Source organism: Arvicanthis niloticus, chromosome 22 (genome assembly GCF_011762505.2).
Source record: "Arvicanthis niloticus isolate mArvNil1 chromosome 22, mArvNil1.pat.X, whole genome shotgun sequence".
NCBI classification, from domain to species: Eukaryota; Metazoa; Chordata; class Mammalia; order Rodentia; family Muridae; genus Arvicanthis; species Arvicanthis niloticus.
Genome location: NC_133429.1, coordinates 7,448,342 through 7,469,379, shown reverse-complemented (window position 1 = coordinate 7,469,379; position 21,038 = coordinate 7,448,342). Strand labels below are relative to the sequence as shown.

The window sequence follows — 21,038 nt, the reverse complement described above, 5'->3', positions numbered from 1 at the left end:
CCCACTCATCCTCCACTCTCCTCTCACAGCAGCTCAAGTTTTCTCAATGCACATGAGGTTATCCTATCAAAGCCCCCAAAACATTCCAGAGGTTTCTCATCTTATTCTGAGAGAATCCACACTTGTCATTGGCACTGTTGACTCGTTTACTGCCACACTGACAGCCTCTGCCATCCGTCTTTGGTCTAGTCACCAAAGAACTCTAACAATAACTCTGATAGATTCTCTTCAACATTCTCAGAGACGTTTGCTATTTACCCAACTCTCTGCAGCTCTGCAAAGAGACACTCCTGTGTTCCAACTCTCCTTTCTGCTCCTCTGTACTCTTTAGGACACTTACAGTGTGCTAAGTTACACAGTTATTCTTTTTATCATCTCCTATAAGGTAAAGCCTGTTGTACAAGAGTAACAAGCTCACAGTGTTGAGTACTCAGAGTAATGCTTAGCAAACAGCACAGAGGCCTCAGTAAACATTGCTGGTTAAATGAATGAATAACAACGTGCAAAAGATCATTTATTTCTGGCTGGAAGGTTTCTGATCTTCTGAAAGAAAGCTCTCATGAGAATATATTAGTTCTATGTTAACAACATATATACAAAATTTTAACTTTAAGACATAAGCAATTACCTGATCTTTGAGAAACTTCCGGATGTTTCGATGGGCTCGGGAACATTCTGTTAATAAGCTGAGAACTGGAGTTAGACCCTCTCTATAGCTGCTTCCCTATAAAGAAAACCATGCACGCCATATTAGTTGAGTTCCTCAGCTGGGGCTCTCCTCTATACAATCTGAGAATACCAAGACTTTCTTGAGGGAAGGGAGTGGGAGGTGGGAGGATACATACAGCCTTTGATACCAACACTTACAAATGATTTTAAAGTTACTTTAAGTAATATTTCCATAAGTTATCTTCATTTTACTATTTGGTTCTATCTTTCCTGCTTTTTCCTACATTTTTTCTAGGGTTTACACAAGCCTAGCCAATGTGCTTCAAAGAAGCAAAGAATTTTGAGACCCATCTATGTGACACTGCTGCCTTTCAATACATTTACAGGAGAAACTGAGTTTCAGGCTAGAAAAATTTGAAGACCAAACATTTATGAACATGTCACTGTGGAGAGGTTAGTTTTTACTTCCGACATTTACAAAGTACCTATGCAGGGCAACTAATTTTTCCTTTACTTTCAAACACTAGCTATAAATTCTGTGTAAAAATACAATTTTAACATTACATACATTCCCTTGGCTTCTCCCAGTTTGTCACTATCATGGTAAAGTTCCCTAGAAGTATAACTATCCAACATGCCAAGTACAAAGGGCAAACGCAGCTGTGGCAGTGCGCGGCTGTGGCAGGCAGTGCGCGGCTGTGGCAGTGCAGCGGTGGGTGGGCTCATCTCTCTATGCAGGGCACAGGGCTCAGGTGCATCTCCCACTCCAGCAGCCTTACCTTATCAATTCTCTTCTCCATAAAACTGAGTAGAACGTGAATGGCCTCCATATTCATGCCGTTGTATACCATGGTGCTGCTTTTCAAAGCTGTGTCTTTCTCTGTGGTTTTATCACTAGGCAGTTCATCTAGAGTTGCTGCCTCTTGGGCTGTTTCTTCATGGGTTAATGGACAAATGAGAACATCCAAACAAGAGACTGGAACATTGCTTAAAAGGTTGACGGCATTACTGAAAGGCAATTTGAAAATACAATATTTTAATTTCAGTGAATAGGCTTTTAAAATGCAAACATAATACAAAGTTCAGAGGTGATTTTTAGGAGTCAATTAAAATTTTTCTTTTTCAAAAAGAGCCATTAATATTACTTGGCATTTATTAAGAGAAAATAAAGACCTGTCTCAACCATACACATGACAAATTAAAAAGAAGCAACGGTAAACAGACAGACATAATCACAGGATGCCAAGTCACCTTCTGAAACACTGAAACAGGAATCAGCCAGCTGTAATGCCAGCTCTTTAATGTGCTGTGACAATGCCAGCTCTGCCTTTTCGTCAGGGGCCTGAACTGCTTTTGTGGATCCAGTGCCCATTATTATTCCTTAGATTATAGCATCGAGCACTTAGAAGCACTGTGTACAAGCAGCTAATCACAGGAAACAACATTAAAGAGAAACACTAGAGTACCAAGACCCTGCTTTTTCTGATGTATAAAATACAATTTTTAAATCATCCCATTTTTTTTATATGACAGTTTCATGGAAAAGCACAGAGCCCCTTTTCCTCTCTCACCATTGGGTCTCATACTGCTCTCATCTCTGTCCCAGGCCTTTTGACTTCCGGAGGACTGTATAGGAGCCTGGGATGCACACCAGCAGGGGGAACCCAAACCTTGTATCTTTAGCATTCTCTAAAAACCTTGTCCTCGTGCTCAGTATACAAGAAGATAAATAGTAGTAGAGATTCAGACTAAGGTATATTTTCAAAGTACATGTCTTCCTCCACACACTGTTTTATAGTTTTATCTGCCAGGAGAGGCAGTGCTCCTATGTGAGCTGGCTCTTAATAGCCTGTAGCCCAGGACTTCCTGGTAAACAACAATGGAAAGACAGGCATTACATTTCCTAGTGACACAGAAGCGCGTCTAAAAATAACCACATCCTGACTAAAAATAAACCCTTGCAAATACAGTTTAAAAGTATAACCACTTGGAAACCAAAGTCAGGGCTTAATCCATCCAATGCTTTCTTAACTCAGATCACAGCAATTTAAAATGTAATTTATAGTGACATTTTAAAAACTAAAACAAATAGAAAAATAATACAGAGATTTTTCTTTCTTTCCTTTCTTTTCCCTCATTTTGAAGCATGGCTTTATTTTCCATGAATCAATATTTTATTCTTTTTATATTATGGAAAACTAAAAAATTATTTTTGAAAATCCGTTACAAATTAGACAGTGCAGAAACTGAGTGGGAACAAAAAGTGGTATGAGCTGTGGGCTAAGAAACAAGTGAACTGTTCTTATGAACAAATGGTTTCTGGTAAAGCATAAGTCACTGTCGTCCTTCAGTGAAGCTGCTGTCAGCGCCAAACTCTCTGTCCTGTCATTTGTGACTCTCAAAGGCACTTAAAGTACACTACTTTTCACACAAACCAGATTTTTTTCCTGCAAGCTTCTATAGTACCTAACTTGTAGTTAAAATGGCTTGCTTCTCACTTAAGCATTTGGAAATGATTATTATTAGAAATTACAGAGTCACTGGGGAGAAGAGAGAGGAAGAACTTTACATAAGAATCACTCTCTAAACTGGTACAAGCCATACCAAAATGCTAGGATTTCCCCCTAAACACAAGACAGCCCTCTCTGGAAACCATCAACAGTGTGATCCTATGAATCTATCACAGACTGAACTGAAGAGTTTGAGACAGTCACATCATTACAAAGGGGTGTTTCCTCTTTACATTCACTTCAAGGAGAAATTTTTAGGAATTTAGCATATTTAAGAAGCCAAATGTAGAGCTGGAATCAACAAATATTTGGATGTTTAAGGCTTTTCTTCTCATTACTTATTGAACTCAGTTCTCAAACAGTTACAAAATTAATTTTCTGGCTCACTGTGTTGGAGCTATTCTTTTGAAGCAGGAAGGTCAGCCCTTTCAGCTCTGTCATTTCTCGGACAGTTTTATTTGTGGCAAAAGAGTGCATGAGATTCTCCAGCTTCCAGGAAGTCAGTGATGATGCCCAGGTTTGCACAATGGTGTTTGCATTCCTACTCCAGGGGGTAGAAACGCTGTGTCTGTTACTCTCCTTTTCAGTTCCTAGAGACCATTAATCACTGTGCCATGACATCCTCCAGCTCACGCTCCTAGCCCCCTCCTGATATGCAGAAGGCTTACCAGCTGTGGGGAGGGGAAGACAACCTTAGATCAACTTCCATCAACTGCTGAACTCAACAAACACCAAGTGACAGTGAGGCACACACTAGCGGCCTGCCCTGCTCAGCAGCAAGCAATGAACCTTACAGTCACATAGCCTTTCTTCCTACCTGAGGCTTACATGTATATTTCTGAAAAGAAAGCTAGCCAAATCTCAAAGTCTACAAAGGATTCTCCTGATCTCTTTCAGGGGGAAAAAAAAGGCTTATTTTTTTTCTTTTGTGGGAAGAGCACCTAAGAGCTAGCCTTTTGCCAAGTGTTAAATACATGCTACAGTATTGCTAACGGTAGACTCTGCTGTGCAGCAACACTAGAAGTCAAAACTACAAACTTTGTGTATCGTAACTGATGATACCTCCTAGGCCACCACCTGCACAGGACTGCACCCTATGAGTGTCTCTAGTTTAGACTCCTTATTAAAAGGGAATCCTGCATGTGCCTGGTTCGTTTAACTTGTTAGTGTCTTCTATGTCTACATACGTTCTTGAGAATTTTAGGATTTCCTTCTTTATACAGTTGGAATGATGTTCTGTTATGCGCATACACTTGCCACATTTTCTCTGCTTATCTGTTGTTAGAGATTTCAGTCATCTCCCTACCGTACCCTGTCTCTAACTCTCTCCTCTCCATATATTCCCCTTATCTATTTGTCCACCGACAGGCATTTAGGCGGTCTTCATGTCCCTGACTAGTAATATGATGACCATGAGTAAGCAGTATCTCTTTGGGCACTGATTTTATTGCTTTTGAATATACATCCAAGTGACATGTCTAGTTTCAATTTTTTTTGTTTGTTTGTTTTTTGTTTTTTGAGACAGGGTTTCTCTGTGTAAGCCTGGCTGTCCTGGAACTCACTCTGTAGACCAGGCTGGCCTAGAACTCAGAAATCCGCCTGCCTCTGCCTCCAAAGTGCTGGGATTAAAGGCGTGCGCCACCACTGCCCGGCTTTAGTTTCAATTTTTAAAAGCACTCCTATTACTGTTTCACATTGCTGCCAGTGTACAAAGATTCTCCTTTCTCTACATCCTAGCTTTGTGGTATTCTTTAAGCAGCCACTATAACAGATGTGAGGTGAATCTTAAAAGTTTTGATTTGCATTTTACAGATTAGTAATGCTAAACATGTTTTCATATGCACATCTTCTCTGGAGAACTGTCTATTCAGATCCTTTGTCCTTCCTTCTTGCCTTCTCCCCTCTCTTCTTTCCTCCCCTCCCTCCTCCTTTTCCTCTTTCTTTTTTCTTGGCTGTTTACAGGCCTGTGCTGTTATAACCAGCACAGGCCTGTAAATGCTAGCACTCAAGAGGCTAAAGCAGGAGTTATCAGCTGAAGACTAGCTTAGGATACATACTGAGTTCAAGATGAGCCTGAGCTACAATGCAAGACACTACATCAAAAGCAAAACAAACAAGAAAGTTCCCTATATATACATTTTAGATGCTGACTCTGTAAACAGCTTCCTATGGCACAGGGCTTAGTCTCCTGCGCTTGCAGGTTTTCAGGTTCAGGAGTTCCCACCTAGCTTTTCTTGCCTTTGTTGTCCATTCTTCTGGTGTTGATACCACAAATCATTGCTAAGACCAAGGTCTATGGGCTTATTTATCCTATGAATTCTTTTTTTTTTTGGGGGGGGGGTTCGAGGACAGGAAGAGAGCCTCATAAATGTCTGAGATTGCCAGGAAACAAGAACAGATATAGGCTGCAACAAATTTATTGGTACTGCCATGAGATGGAGGGTTTGAGAAAGTTCCTTCCCGATCTTCCAATTACTGTTAAGTGGCTAGCAAGATCATCATCCATCCATGCAGCCCTCTATTCAATTAATTTGTACTTTACCCACTGTTAGTATTAGCAGGAAAACATTTGGCTAGGAACAGAATAAGAAAGCTGGCAATAGTGGCATACGATCAAATGGCTGGAAAGCTGGGACTATGGGCCCGCAGCTGAGGGCATAAGTCAGGTCCGCTGTGGCGGTACGCAGGGCAGGACTTCCTATTAGCAGCTGGAAGTCACTGCCCAGTGCCTTTAGCGGCTAGGGTCTGCACTCACTTTACAGGAAAGCTGGGGCTATGGGCCCGCAGCTGAGGGCATATTTGTTGCAGGTTGGGTCGCTGTGGCGGTAGGGTGGGACTTCCTATTAGCAGGTGGAAGTCACTGCCCAGTGCCTTTAGCGGCTAGTCTGCACTCACTTTACAGATCCCGGGCAGAATGCAAGAAGTAGACCCAGAGCAGAGCTAAGGAACAGAGGGGAAGGGAGCAAGCAGGGTCCTGGACCCGCTGCTTTTCAGGCGAACCGGCTGAGCTAAATGGTCACAGCCAGTCGCAAATGACAGAGAAGGCAAAATGGGGAAGAGGCCTGCATCAGCAGGTGGCGGACTGACCCTTGGGGGAGACACACTAGGGACTAGAGCTTGGAGCCAGTGCTCCTGTGAGAGAGAGAGAACAGTCTGTCCAGGCCTGGCCTGGGGTACTCAGCTGCGAGAAACTGTCTCAAGAGGAGAGGGGATGTGTCTCACCCAAGAGGAGTTCTAGAAGGAGGGTCAGGGAAGAAAAGGGTTAGCTCTGAGCTCAAGAGATCTTTTGTGGGACCATGAGGATGGTTACTCTGATCAGTGGCGGATGGCTAAAAAAAAACTGAGGTTGGGAACAGGCAGAACACATGGAGGGATTAGAGCGAAAGTAGATTGGATATAGGGAATTTTTCCGTTTACCAGACTGCTGTATGTATGTATGAAGACCCTTTTAAATGACTGGGTCTAGTGTGCCATTACGTGGCCATTTTAAACCATTACCTAGAGTATACCGAATCCAGACTTCATTGTAGAGATGTATCAATTTGGAAGGCCTAAAAGTAGGTGTTAATTTTAGAGATCTGAGGTTTTTAAGGAGACAACCCAGTGGGGAGTCTGAGAGTGTAGTGGTGAGCATAGCTGCCTTCCAAGCAGTTGACCCGGGTTCGATTCCCGGCCCATGCACCACTGTTGTTGTTTTAAGAAGAAGTCCGACCGTAGCTCAGAACAGACCACTCCAGACCACACGATTCCAAGGGGGAGGAAGTTTATTCAGGGGAAAGGGCAAAGGTGGGGAGAGAAGAGAAGTAGAGGCCGGCCATGACCACGTGGAGAGAGAGGAAGGTGGGGGAAGGGACAGAGAGGCAAGAGGGTAAGAGAGAGAGTAAGAGAGTAAGAGTAAGAGGAAGCGAGTGAGGAGGGGGCAAGCAGCCCCTTTTATAGTGGATCAGGCTACCTGGCGGTTGCCAGGTAACTGTGGGGAGGAGCATACCTGGCTGTTGCCAGGTAGTTGTGGGGAGGAGCATACCTGGCTGTTGCCAGGTAACTGGGGAGGTGGAGTTTAGATGGAATACTAACACCCACTACTACATGTATATATCTATATGTATGGCATGTGTGTATGGATATATGTAAGTACATGTGCACATATGTGTAGTTGCCTAGGTATCAGGTATATAGCATGGGAAGAGATAGGTAAGATCTTTTATTCCTTTTTTAAAGGAGTATTTTTGACTGTGTATCAGCATGTACATGTGTAAGTGTACTTGGAGGCCAGAAGAGTCTTGGATCCCCTAGAGTTGAGTTACAGTGACTGTGAGCAACCTGACCGGGTACTATTGAATTCAGGTCCTCTGTAAAAGCAGTATGTGCTCCTAACTACAGGGCCATCTCTCCAGTCTCATCTTTTTTTTTTTTTTTTTTTATAACTTCAGAAAGGAAATAATAAACATGCAAGAAAATAAAGGAATAATATTATTTTAGTTAGTGATAAATGCCATGAAAAAAAGTGAGACAGATGATAATATGGGTATAGGTATGTCCATATGTGTGCACATACAGTATGTCTTCATTAGGAGGTTGGAGGAGGACTGGCTGAGCAAGCCACATTTGAGCTGAGCTCTAAAAGATGAGAAGGAGCCAACCTCACAAATACCTGGGCAAAAATCACTCCAGCATTTCCAGATGGAGCGAAGGCACAGGCCCAAGTAAGCAGGCGATGTCTAGGGAAGAAGAAGCAGACTATTTTGGATACAGAGCCATCTGGTTTGTAGAACGGTAAGCTTTCAGAGGCAGGGAAAGCATGGATCAGTGCCATGAAAATGTTTTGTTTGACGATAGGAAGAGGGACATTGTAAAGCAGAATGTTCCCCTAAGAGTGAGGCCAGTGCCCCAGATCTAATTCCATGGACTCCCCCATACTACACAATGAGACAGCTCTCATTCAGAAGAAACTGATGTACCTGGCATAGGGCCATGGTGGGACTATGTGGCCTGGTTCATTATACAGCGCCTACATGACTCTTAGCGTAGTATTTTCCCCTAAAGTCTTGTAGTAAGGGTTGAGACAGTTTGAGGTTTCTATGGTTACGCCAAGAAACTGAAGGCTTTTAGGACTCCCGCAATCACATTTGCCTCGCCCATGTTGCCAAACCATCTTGCTAAGTAAAAGCAGGCTATTAGCTGACAGGGCTGTGTCAGGGCTGGTGCAGGTTGTCAAGGAAGAAAGAGGGTACTGACTTGGTGACACAGCTTTTCACAGATGGGGCTATAGGTCCTAAGTGTATGGATCATAACAAAATGGTCCTTGTGACTGAGAGAAGCAATGACAATTTCAAGCAGACATCGGCTTTTTGAGAAGCTCTGTGTGCTGTGGAGATGAAATCATCTGCCAGGCTAGATCACTTCCCACAGGCCTTGGAGGTGGTTGGTCTGATCTGAGTTGGGTATGGTGAGACTCTCAGGATATGAGGGAGAAGAGGTTGAACTGATGTTCATGATGAACTGATGTTTATGGATAAATAGCCTAGGAAGTAAACCTATAAGTCTTTTGATAACAGAAAAATTATTCCCCAGTGGTAGGAAGTAGGCGAGAACAGGCCCAGGGAGGACGGACTGTGAAGAAGACCCTCACTCAGATCGCAGTGAACTTATCCTCTAGCGACTGTTACTGGAACCAGTCACTGAAAACTACTCAAAACTATCTTGTGGTCTTTCTATTTTTGTCTTGAATTGTTATTTAACTTTTCATAATATTTATGTCTTGTCTCTCCATTTAATGTCAGTTCCTTCAAGTCATATACTGTGGATGTCCTTATGACACCTTAGAACAGCACTCAGTGGGACAGACAATTTCAACAATCCCTTTTCACCTGAAAAATTTACAGAAAATAAAAAGAGCCAAGAGAGTTAACAACAACAACAACAAAACAACAACAAAAATGGCTCCTCTCTGATCTCTTCGAAATAAATGTCTGTGCTCTCCTCTCTCTCATATAAGCTCGTTCACTGATACAGTGCTCACGGGAGTGGGGAGAGGACGTGGATGGACACATGACTCATTCACGCACATGTGCACTAATTGGTGAGCCTTGCAGAATGGACTGTATGCTTTGACTTTCTTAACCCCAAAGCTCAAGTTGGTCCTTAACACTAGGTAAGTGCCCACTAACATGTAAATATAAATGAAAATAAAATCAGCTCATTTTCAAATATTTAATTTAACGTGTGATATATATAATGATTAGGAGACAATATTGTTAGGAGTTGAATATTCCAAATTCAAATAATCCTCATCGATGATATTTTTTATATAAAGAGGAAAACTAATTTTAAAGCTCATATGGACTGTCAAGAGACTGAAGAGCCTGAACAATCCTGTAAGAGAAAAGCCTGGAGAGTCCTATTTCTGGTTTGAAAACTTAATACAGCACTTCAAGCAGAAAGGGATACAAGTGGCCTAACACACACCAGGTGTCTTCTCAATAAATGGTGGCTGAAGCTATACATCCAATACACAAAAGAAAGAAGGGGGTTTTATACCCCATAAAAAAATTCACTCCACATAGATCGAAGACATGGATGAGCACTTGCTGATATCCTTAGTGTACAGAAGGAACTGGAACTGAGTGCCTAACACAAGCTAACCCGTGCTGGGGTCTCATCCTGGCTGGCAGCAGGGAGACCATCCTTCCTTCCCACTTCTTCCTTTGCAAAGGAAAGCCTCACTATCCAAAGTCTGGGGATCCAAGTGCCAATGGACAAGCTTCTTCACTGTGCGGTGCTGACAGTGCGTCCAAGCACACAGCAGGGATGGAAGAGAAGGCAGACAGCACCAACACTCTCCCAGCTGTTCAGAAAGAACTGAAGGGACGCAGCACAGCGGATGCTGAGGATGCTGAGGTCTGAGCTCAGGCTTCCTGCTGCTGTGAGCTGTGCATTCATCACGCCTGCCTCCTCTGCACCTCTGAGAAGAGCAATGGGGCACACTCACAGAGACACAAACCAGAAAGATGCCAGGCTCTTTCTTTTCTAAAGCACCTTTATCATCTAATATGAGTGGAATTTCTGGCTTCAAGAAAAAAAAAAAAAACTGGAATATCCGAAAACAAGTATCTTTATATGATCAAAGAATACATACAAAAGTAAGTTTCTAAATAAAATGTATTCAAAAAGCAATTAACGACTTTTGGACTAAATATGACATTTAAAAGTCACTATGCTGATCACAGTAACAGCAGACAGAGATGCTGTTAAGCGCAAGGCTGGGAGGGTCTGATGACAGACCCTCACGTAATCAGCATCCTACCACAATTCCCTATCCAGGAATACCTATGCTGCTTCACTGTTTCCTAAGTCAAAGCATTGAAAAAAATAGAGCCAGGCCACGGTGGCGTATGCCTTTAATTCCAGTACTTGGGAAGCAGAAGCAGGTGGATCTCTGTGAGTTCAAGGCCAGCCTGGTCTACAGGGTGAGTTCCAGGGCAGCTAGGGCTACATAAAGAAAGCATATCTTGAAAAAAAAAATCAAAAAACAAACAAAAACTCTCTAAAAATATAAAGTAAAAAGGAGTATAAAAACTCTTGAAAATAACTTTTAAAGAATGAGACACAAGGGAATAGTTGTGACTATGATCAAAATAATTGAATAAAATTCTCAACAAATTAATAAAAATAAAAATATTATATAAAAAAGAACAAGATGACTTTTAAATATTTAACACGTGCCTTGCACCTTCTAGTTTTCCGTAAGCACTGTGTCCGGCTCACTCAACGGCACCTCAGTAGGTGCCCACCAGCTCCTGACATTGAGCAGCTCTCTCTCTGTGTTAAATGGATTAGCCTGGGCTCATCCGTGTTCAGATTGATACTAATCACCTTCTTCTGATTAGAAGGGCATGCAAGGCCATTGCAGGTAAACTGCTGGATAAGCAAAAGTCTGTCTCCCAAGAGCACCTCTGAGAATGCTCATAACCCCGGATGTGCTCTCGCTACACCCTTACACTCACAGTGGAGCTAACGGATTTTATCAAAGTAACTCTGTAAAGTAAAGGATTTTACAGGGTAAGTCTAGCAAAGGAAGGAAGAGAAAGCTGCACAATCTCTGTAGTTTCGTTCCCTTGACACATGCTGAGCACTGTGCTAAGATCTGGAATCCATTCTTTGGAGAATCCTGGCAGAGCCTCCTGAGGCTAGCACAGCAGTGCTTACCTGCCTGCCTGCCTGCCAGAATTTTCCTCTTTACTGCCTGTGTGTTCCTCAGCCTGGGTTATCTGACTTTTTTTTAAAAAATCAATATACTTCTAAGCTTTTTAACAAAAACACTTTTAATTTTGATGTTGCATTGTTAGTGTTTCTTTTATAGAAAAAAACCATAAAGAGTAAAAATGCTTAATGCAATCATTTAAGATGGGACATACTGCAGATGTGGGAGCTGTCTCCAGAAATTAAAGGAATCTGATCTGTGGCTTCGGAAAACATTTCTACATTTTGAAGTCAGTGTCTCACACCACATCGCCCAGGCCGACTGGACTCACAACATTCATGTCCTCTCCTCTGGATGGCTGGCTCTACAGATGTATGGCACCTCACCCACCCCAGCATTTATACTCTCCCATCATAAAGAAGACATTTTGAAGGGCTACAGGGTGCAAAGTATATAAAAAAATAATCTATCTATAAATTCAGCATGACAGAAAACATACTACTCCACCTAATTAAATTAATTATATAGATTTGATTGAAAAATAACAGCTAAAGGTTAGAGTGGGCACGTGCCTGCCTCTCTCTCTCTCTCTCTCTCTCTCTCTCTCTCTGTGTGTGTGTGTGTGTGTTATTCTGATTGTGTTTTTGTAAAGTTTTTATTTAAGTTATATCTGGATAAGTGCCCAGGAGGTAACTTAATAGAGAATCTAATGTTAACTTCTTTGTAAGCAGAGTTGATGTAGAAGCTATCTCTTTGTAGCTGTGTATTGTTTAACATGTCATTTGGTTTGTTTGGTTGGTTGGTTTTGGTTTTGTTTGTTTTATTGGAGACAGGGTTTCTCTGTGTAACAGCCCTGGCTGTCCTGGAATTCACTTTGGAGACTAGGCTAGTCCTAAACTCAGAGATATACTTACTTGCTTCTGCCTACCAAGCGCTGGGATTAAAGGCATGAGCCACCATGACTGGCCACCATTTGTATTCTTACAGAATACAGTACTAGTAGTCTTATAATGAAGTCAAATGTTTTGTTATTACAAACCTAATCCATAGCAAGTAAGAGAACTGGAAACTGTATTAACTCTTACTCAACTGTTCTCAGACAGTGGAAACTTGTATTTTTTCAGTGCTGGGAACTAAAGCAGGGACTTGTGCACAGTAGACACTCTACTGAGCTGTTTGTCCTTAGCTCCAGACAACACTCCATTGATGTCTCTAACAGACAAGCCATATAACTGGAATTAGTTTTATTTTATATGTATCTATAACTTTGTGTGTGTGTGTGTGTGTGTGTGTGTGTGTGTGTGTGTGTGAGAGAGAGAGAGAGAGAAAGAGAGAGAGAGAGAGAGAGAGAGAGAGATGTGGGAGACAGAGAGATGAGAGGGAGATACGTACATGCACACTGGCATGTGTGTGAATGTGGCCGCTCACATGGGGAGGTCAGAAAACAAGCTCAGGTCACATTGGTCTCTGCCTTCCACCTTGTTCTGATAGATACTGGGTCTCTGTTTTACGGCTGCATGTATTAGGCTAGCTAGCCCACACGCTTCTGTCTCTACCTCTTATTTCCCCATAAAAGCACTGGGATTACAGACAGTGCTACTGACTCTGAATGAGTTCTAGAGACTCAAACTCAGATCCTCATGCCTTTATAGAAAGTACTTTTACCCACTGAGCCACGATCCTCAACTTTATCTAGTATGTTTTAATAGAAGACATTATGACGCCGGGCAGTGGTGGGGCACGCCTTTAATCCCAGCACTTGGGAGGCAAAGGCAGGCGGATTTCTGAGTTCGAGGCCAGCCTGGTCTACAGAGTGAATTCCAGGACAGCCAGGGATACACAGAGGAACCCTGTCTCGAAAAAACAAAACAAAACAAAACAAAATAAAAAAAAAAATACTATGATTCTCTTATTTTGTTGTTTTTTATTTAAATTATTACTATATAGAATATACTTTTGTGCTAAATACCCTTAAAATGAAATAGTGGAAGTATTAGTTAGGTTTAGTAATAAAAAGGAGACCTCAGCCCTCAGCTCTCTTATCTTTTGAGAAAAAAAATAGCTACCTCAAAAGGCTGGAGTGACATTTAAATAAGTTATCTTTTTTTCCTAACTGCTGAGGACCTGTACTTGGTAGGCAAGCACTGCACCACTAGTAACATCCTCAGTCTGGGAGTTCATCTCAAAGTGTTCAATACTGTTCTGGGTTCTATTGCTGAATATAACACATGACAAAGTCTGACCCTGGAGTTCAATATAACAAAGTCAAGGAGGACAGTAAACGAATTTCACACTGGGGCATGGTTCCGCTTACCTGACTGAATACAATATTTTCACTTTCTTGTGTTCATAATTAACCATCGCAAATAGATACACAGAGACATCAAACATGGATGGCATGCTTCACTGAGATATCAACGTAAAGGTTACCCACCTGTGCAGCTCTTCAGTTTTGTCTTCAGTTGGACCTACAATTAGTAAACAATGTCGAAGGACAGCTGCCATGACACGGAACTGATGAGAATCGCTCTGTGGCAAACACAAAGTGGAGAGCATAAGCTGGAGTTGAAGCCATAACAAAGGAGTCTGGCACACTAACACAACGCTCGCTTTCCACAGAGCGAGATGGTCAGACACTCCACTCCCAAAGCATAAGCAAACGGCTGCCGTTTCCCTTCATGAATAGCCACAACCACATGCAGACATGGCTGATATCTGGAGGTGCTGAGCCAGCTACCCTGTTTTATTGTTTTGAAAAATCAATTCCTTAAGGACTGTTCATTTCTAGACAGTCTAGGTTCTTTTGTTCTTTGCAGTATAATGTGCCAGTTTACTAATCTAACAGAAGTTCAGACAAATCTAACCTATACTGGACAGTTCTTTTATAGTTGGTTGTCCATTTTTTAATGAAACTTTCATCTCTTAGCTTTCAAAAGTAATGAGTATAACAACATCTTCATCTTCTTCTTCCTCTCCCTCCTGCTCCTCCTCTTCCTCCTCCTCCTTTGAGATAGGGTCTAGCTATGAAGCTTACACTGGTCTCGAAATCCTTGTATCTTTGCCTCCTGAGTACTGAGCTTACAGCAGGTTCATGTTCTTTCTATCTTTCCTCTCTCAGGCCCCACATAACTACCACAAATGACCAGACTTATTCCCCTTACATTCCCAACATTCATTCACTGGCACTGAATTAAAGACAAGGAGCGAGAGAGAAGGAAATAGCAATGAGAAATTAACCAAATTTTGAATAATTATTTGAATTACTTCTGCTACCTCTCTATTTATAATGAGATCTTGGACCATTACAATTTCTTTTTTCTTTTCTGGTGTGTGTGTATGTGTGTGATGTCCACGCATATGTGATGTTGGGTGCTTTCCTTTATTGCTGTTTTATTTACCAAGGCAGAATCCCTAACTCAGCTTTTTGGCTAGTCTAGTGACATTGCGAGTGGGCGGCCGCCCCCACCTGGCTTATGATGGTGCTGGAGAGCACGCCTGCACAGCAAGCACCTTATCTCTCCTGCCATCTCCTAGCACACCCACAATGTATTCCGCCACCTGCATCAAGGCCTTCAATCTCTCTCTCTCTCTCTCTCTCTCTCTCTCTCTCTCTCTCTCTCTCTCTCTCTCCTCTCTCTCTCTCTCTCTCTCTCTCCTCTCTCTCTCTCTCTCTCTCTCTCTCTCTCTCTCTCTCGTGTGTGTGTGTGTGTGTGTGTGTGTGTATTTACATAGAAGAGGACACAGTAATGAAGAGGTAATTATGATAGCTTAGATGCCTAGATATGATACAGGAAATCTGTTACTTCAAGGGCAATAATTTTTTAAAGTTCTTAGTATATAATTAAGTTCATCTAAAGTGAAATATGTGTGCAATTATCACACATACACACATACACAATGCACAGTCTTTCTAAGATGCCTCTCATAGACTCTAACAAACAACAGGATAGACTTTTACTACTCATAACAAGGCTGACAATATTTTAAACAACACATCACATACAGATTTAAGACAGATGAAGGTCTCAGTCACATAATGAACAGTTTCGCACTTGGAGTCAAGCAAGAGTCTAGGCTATGACCTCACATCCGTCACAGCTTTTAATCTTCAGGTCCTTCCCACACACTTCCACAAATGTGAGGTTCTGTGAGGAGTAAAGAAAACAGCACGCACAACAGCACTTTAAAACGATGAATAACATAAACCATGAGGAAGGGAGAGGGAAGGAAGGAAATGCAGTGTGACTGCTGGTGCCAAGACAAGATGTGGGAAAGAAGCAAGAAGCAATCGTGGGGTGGAGGAAGAGGACAGGGCAGGAATAATGGTTGTCGCATTCACTATCCACTTAAGATTGGAGTGAAATTCTCTCATGTGTAAAAACTCTTCCTTTCCCGTAAGTACATGGAGCCCATGAAACCTATGTCAAACTGAACTATTACTTAACCACTGATAAGATCAGTTGTTGCTTGATTTTGAAAACTGAAATAGCTCCCTGGTTGCCAGTCCCACTGAGCTCCATCTCCAGCTTTGTGACAGGGTCTCACTATTTAAACCAGGCTGCCCTTGAACTCACACTCCTGCATAGCTCCTGCTCACTGCTGGAGATTACAGTGTGCACTAACAACCATGCCCAGTTGTGCTTCTTATTCCAGAGTTAACTAGCTGGGCTCACGATGATCATGACAAGCCTCTTGGAAAACATCCATGTTGGTCTTTCCCCAGTCTGTCACTGCAGACAGCACTTTCCACCCATCTCCCATCTGTGAACACCACTTACTCCCTAAATGTACTTTCTGCCTGCAATGTCCCCTTTGTCCATTACCTAAATCTCTGTTCAGAGCAACCTCTGAACCTGAGCTGTCTGCCTCTTTTCTACCTCCAGAGAGCTCCTTTGTCTTCTACCTCATCTATATCATTAGTGTCTTGTTAAAGTTTCTTTTGTGAAATCATAATTAGTAATTTCATATTTAACTGAACTTTATTTCCTCCATTAGTTATTCTCACAAAGACAGAAGGCATGTATTAAACAGGGGAACAACAAACTCCAATCCAAGCGTCAAGTATAACACACAGAGAGAAAACTGCCAGAACTGTAACTGCATGGCTGATTCACTTTTCACAAAAATGAGCAGCTACTGTAAGCAACACGAAAATCCTGCAATGCCAGGATTGAGAACTCCAGAACTCTGCGGATTCCCCAGATGACATGCTCCAAAGCCCTAACTTACAATAGCACATTAGTGAGTTCTGTTGCCACTAAACTTTGTGTGACAGGAACCACGAAACAGACTCCCAGTCTCTTTCTAGTTAAGAGACCGATCCATGTTGTATGTAGTTGCAGGGGTTCTTTTTGGTGCTTGACAGTCCATCTGTCACTGGTCTGCAATGCCATGAGAAAGTATGGGGCCTTCACTACAGATCAGAAAACACTGAATACAGGGCAGGAGCATTACTGGGCTGGCCAGACGGCTTGGGTTCAGGGAAAGACCCGGCCTCAAACAAAGAAAGTGGGGAGTGACTGAGGAAGGCAGCTAACATCAAGCTCTGGCCTCCACACCCATATACGCATGCAAGCCCACACATCTGCACACATATCATATAAAACTACATTTTTTTCAAAGAAGCACTGTTATCATATGAGTACACTGAATAATTATATCATAATGCACTTATCCACTCTGATTGTTTCCTGTTGGGGCATCCTCAAGACTGCTGCCAAAAACACACTTGTCACATTGTAACAAACTGTGTTCACACCCAGGACAGGGAATGCTGTACCACAGGGACTTAGACAGATACACTTGGGATTCTCAAGTTTAGAGAGCACTGCCGAAGAGTACTTTCAAGCACACAGCTAGAAAACACCTCACAAAGGGAACCCCACCTTTAAGTCTCCCACAGCTGCGTGATCACTTCACACATGTGGTTGCTTCTTGGTTTTCGCATCATGTTAAGATGACAGAGTGGAACGGCTTTGCTTATGCTCCCTGGCTGTCTGCACAGTCCTTAGACAGTTCCTTTCCAAGCCCTGGGCCCTCTTTCCTGTTGGGCATTTTTAACATGCTACATGGACCAAAAGGCCACCCATTTTTGCTTGTTCATGGTGTGCCTCACTGAGCTAAACTCTGCCTCCTAAGTGCTGGGATTCTAGGAGTGAGTCCCTATCTTTGGCATCTTGTTATCTTTTGAACTTATTTTAATGAAGACCAATTGCTAAATTTTCTTTAAGGTTCCGTCCTTATTTTATCTTCTTTAGAAGTCTTTGCTTAATTCAGAAATGTTTGAGTTGTTTGAGATAAAGCTATAAAGTCTTCTATAAGCTTTAATGTTTAATTTTGTATATTTAGGTCTCTTTCCTATGGGTTAATTTTTTGTGTGTGATATAAAGTAAGGATTTCAATCCATTTCGCATCTGCTTGAACTAGTAGAATTTTTGAAAGAAATCCTCTTCAGTATTATACTGGCAGGTGTCACAAGCAGTCAACTGTGAGCGGGTAGTTTTTTATTTTATTTTATTTTATTTTATTTTATTTTATTTTTTGGTTTTTTGAGACAGGGTTTCTCTGTATAACCTTGGCTGTCCTGGAACTCACTCTGTAGACCAGGCTGGCCTCGAACTCAGAAATCCACCTACCTCTGTGTCCCAAGTGCTGGGATTACAGGTGTGCGCCACCACCGCCCGGCTATTTGTATACTTTAATCTCCTCTTTTAGTCTCTATTGCAACAAACACTTGTTAGAGGCATGCTATCAGTAAACAGTTTTTAGTCAATAAAGACAGTGGGGCAGAGAGATGGCTCAGCAGGTGAAATGCTGTCCTGCAAGCCCAATGACCTAGGTCCCTCAACTAATGGACATGGAGAACCAAGTCTACAAAAGTGTCCACATGAGCATGGTAAAATGTATGGAGCACCCTTAACATACTCGCACGCGCGCGTGCGCACACACACACACACACACACACACACGATATTTTTTTTTTAAATAAAATTTGCAGCTGGGTGTTGTAGCTCATGCCTTTAATCCCAGCCCTTGGGAGGCAGTGGCAGGAGAGGTTCTGTGTTGAAGGCCAGACTGCTCTACATAGTAGGTTCTAGGCCAGCTAGGGCTACATAGTAACATCCTGTCTCAAAATCATAAAACAGAATGACATGAAATAAAATAAAATAGAATAAGCTTAGGGGCTTAAGAGAGATGGCTCAGTGGTTCAGATGACTTACTCTTTTGGAGAGGACTCAGGTTAAGTTACCAGCAATCATATCAGGTCATTTACAAACACCCGGAACTCTAGTTCCAGATCAAATAATCTCTGTCCTCTGTGAATGCCTGCAGGCACACATTGTGTATAAATTCACACAGGCACACACATATATGTATAAATTAAAAAAAAATCTTTAAGAAATGTGCTAGAATAGACACCACTTCCTACTGTTGGTTACCACCGTGTGAATTCCCTGAAGTAATTTCAGCTTTCTGACCCTCAGGGTCCTCCTATGTCCAGTGGAGCTAAGGTTTATACCTCACTAACACCAAGAGTAAATGCAACTTCTCTTTGTAAACCATTAGGTAAATACAGCATTCAAGTCTTGTTTCCTGGTTTCAGGACTCAGAAGTGCTGTCTTTAGGACATCAATATTTTCACCTCACCCCTGAAATGACACTACACCCCCAAGGAAGAGGAGAAGGATAGTTTCCGGGGACAAAGACACAAGGAGTGAGACAGGCAGGCTGGGGTGGTGCCAGGGTCGAGTAAGATGGGACTGGAGAAAACGCCGGTCTCTTACACAGTCCTCACTTCATAGTTTGATTCTAAGTTTACCTCTGCTTTCCTCTCTCATGATAATTGTACAAGATTCCACTTTACTTCCAAAACTATTTTGCCAGCATATTTTCATCTCAAGGTTGACCTAGCTGACCCATGCCTGAGAGAAAGGCCAAAGACCTGGAATATATGGCAGTTGGTTCTGCTATGTACTGTTAATATGGTTCCTTATTGTCAAGTATATAAAATATAGAAAAATTAGTAAACTCTATAACAGTGTTCTTATGGTTTGAAACATCCTTCTCAAACTCATATTGAAATCTAATTTCTATGATAGTGGTAATAGTCGTAGGGTCCTTAAGAAGTGTTTAAGGTCACGAGGGCTCTGCATTAAGGAACAGGTAGGTGCTGTCATGAGAGGAACTCTAACTAAGCCCCTCACATGTCCATATGCTGCTTTTGGGGTTTTTTGTTTTGTTTTGTTTTCAATAGAGTTTCTCTGTGTAGCCCTGGCTGTCCTGGAACTCACTTTGTAGACCAGTTTGGCCTCGAACTCAGAGAACCAACCTGCTTTTGCCTGCCCAGTGCTGGGATTAAAGGCATGCACCACTACCGCCCTGCCTTCCACGTGCTCTTTTATGCAGGCTTCTCCCCCATGTGACATCTCTAACATAACATGATACAGAATGGGGGACCTCTCCAGATGTGACTTTGTCATTCGGGACTCCCCAGCCTCTAGAAACAAAGTAAAGCTCTATTATTTATAAAATTACCAACTTCTGTCTGCTGTTATCTAGCAGCAGACATGGAGCAGGATGCAACTGTGAGTGTACTTTCCTGTCTGTAGCATTTCCCCACTAGCTTGTTTGTGCCTTGAGAGCAGGTTGCTTCACCTTGCACTAGTATCTCACTTAGAACCCGGTGCAAACTAGGCACAGAGAGAGAAATATTTGTTGACATGATTTAATGACTAAGCACTGCATAGCCTGGAGCGTTCTGATTTTCAACTATGCCATCCTTTCACATTTCCTTCAAAGTCTCTAGAAGAACCCTTGTGTTCCTTTATGGCTTTCTTGCTCTTGGTGACTGTTGCTGGTGCTTCCTGCTATGTGCACAGCACCTTCTGAACACTGGATCCGTGCTTCTCTGTTTGTACCGCCTGTCTGTCTCTAATGTCTGCTGGCCCTGACCAGCAGCTTTTTCCGGCAGCAGTACTCATGCACATGGAGAAGGGAATGTGAACTAAGTCAAGAGATTCTGGAAAATATGAACTGCTCCATCAACAGAGATATCAGGGAAAATAAAACGGAAAGACAAGATTATTTTAAAACTACCCTTTCTGGAACTATTCTTATACCCTGCTAAAGAAACTATTTCACCTTTTCAATATACTGTCTTAAGAAAGGGATTCAGAAGGAAACCGTGCAGAGAGGGAGGGAGGAGAGAGGAAAGCTAGATTAATGTGTGGAAATGAGACAGGACTCTTCAAAGTAATCTGTTATGATGCATCTGCAGGCATCAGGAACTTAACACTGAGGCGTGAACAACTAGAACTAAGTTCTTAAACTTCAAGGAACACCCAGTCATTAATCTTCTGCTTTTGGTGAAATGCAAATGAAGGGAGTCATAAACATACCTGCTAAAATCGCTAAAGCCAAACTAGCTGCTAGGCTATACTACAGGTGGACGCACCTTAAAGTCAGATGCCTCAGGTCTGAGAGTGCAGATGCACACTCAGGCAATATATAGCTCAAAAACCTTAAACTTTTGAAATCCCCTGGCCTATCTATTTCAGGAATGTAGACTTCACAAGAAAGTTTATTACATCCATGCTTAAATGTGCAATTAGCGTTTTGTTAAAAGGCTGATAAATATGAGGAATTCTATTTTCATATTT

At 42.2% G+C, this 21,038-nt stretch overlaps 1 protein-coding gene across 11 annotated transcripts in view; it reads right to left on the bottom strand.

Annotated features, from left to right (window-relative positions):
• The window catches only part of Ric8b (RIC8 guanine nucleotide exchange factor B), a 97,825-nt gene that overhangs the window by 44,116 nt on the left and 32,671 nt on the right, over positions 1 to 21,038 (bottom strand). For all 11 annotated transcript variants that reach the window (XR_013106256.1, XR_013106253.1, XR_013106254.1 and 8 more), the window contains 3 exons: positions 13,814 to 13,908; positions 1,449 to 1,677; positions 629 to 724 (listed from right to left, as the gene is read on the bottom strand). Coding sequence is in view for 7 of the 11 variants with exons in the window: in XM_076919788.1 (XP_076775903.1) it covers positions 629 to 724; positions 1,449 to 1,677; positions 13,814 to 13,908 (420 nt within the window). In the remaining 4 variants the exon portion in view is untranslated. The remainder of the gene's footprint in view (positions 1 to 628; positions 725 to 1,448; positions 1,678 to 13,813; positions 13,909 to 21,038) is intronic.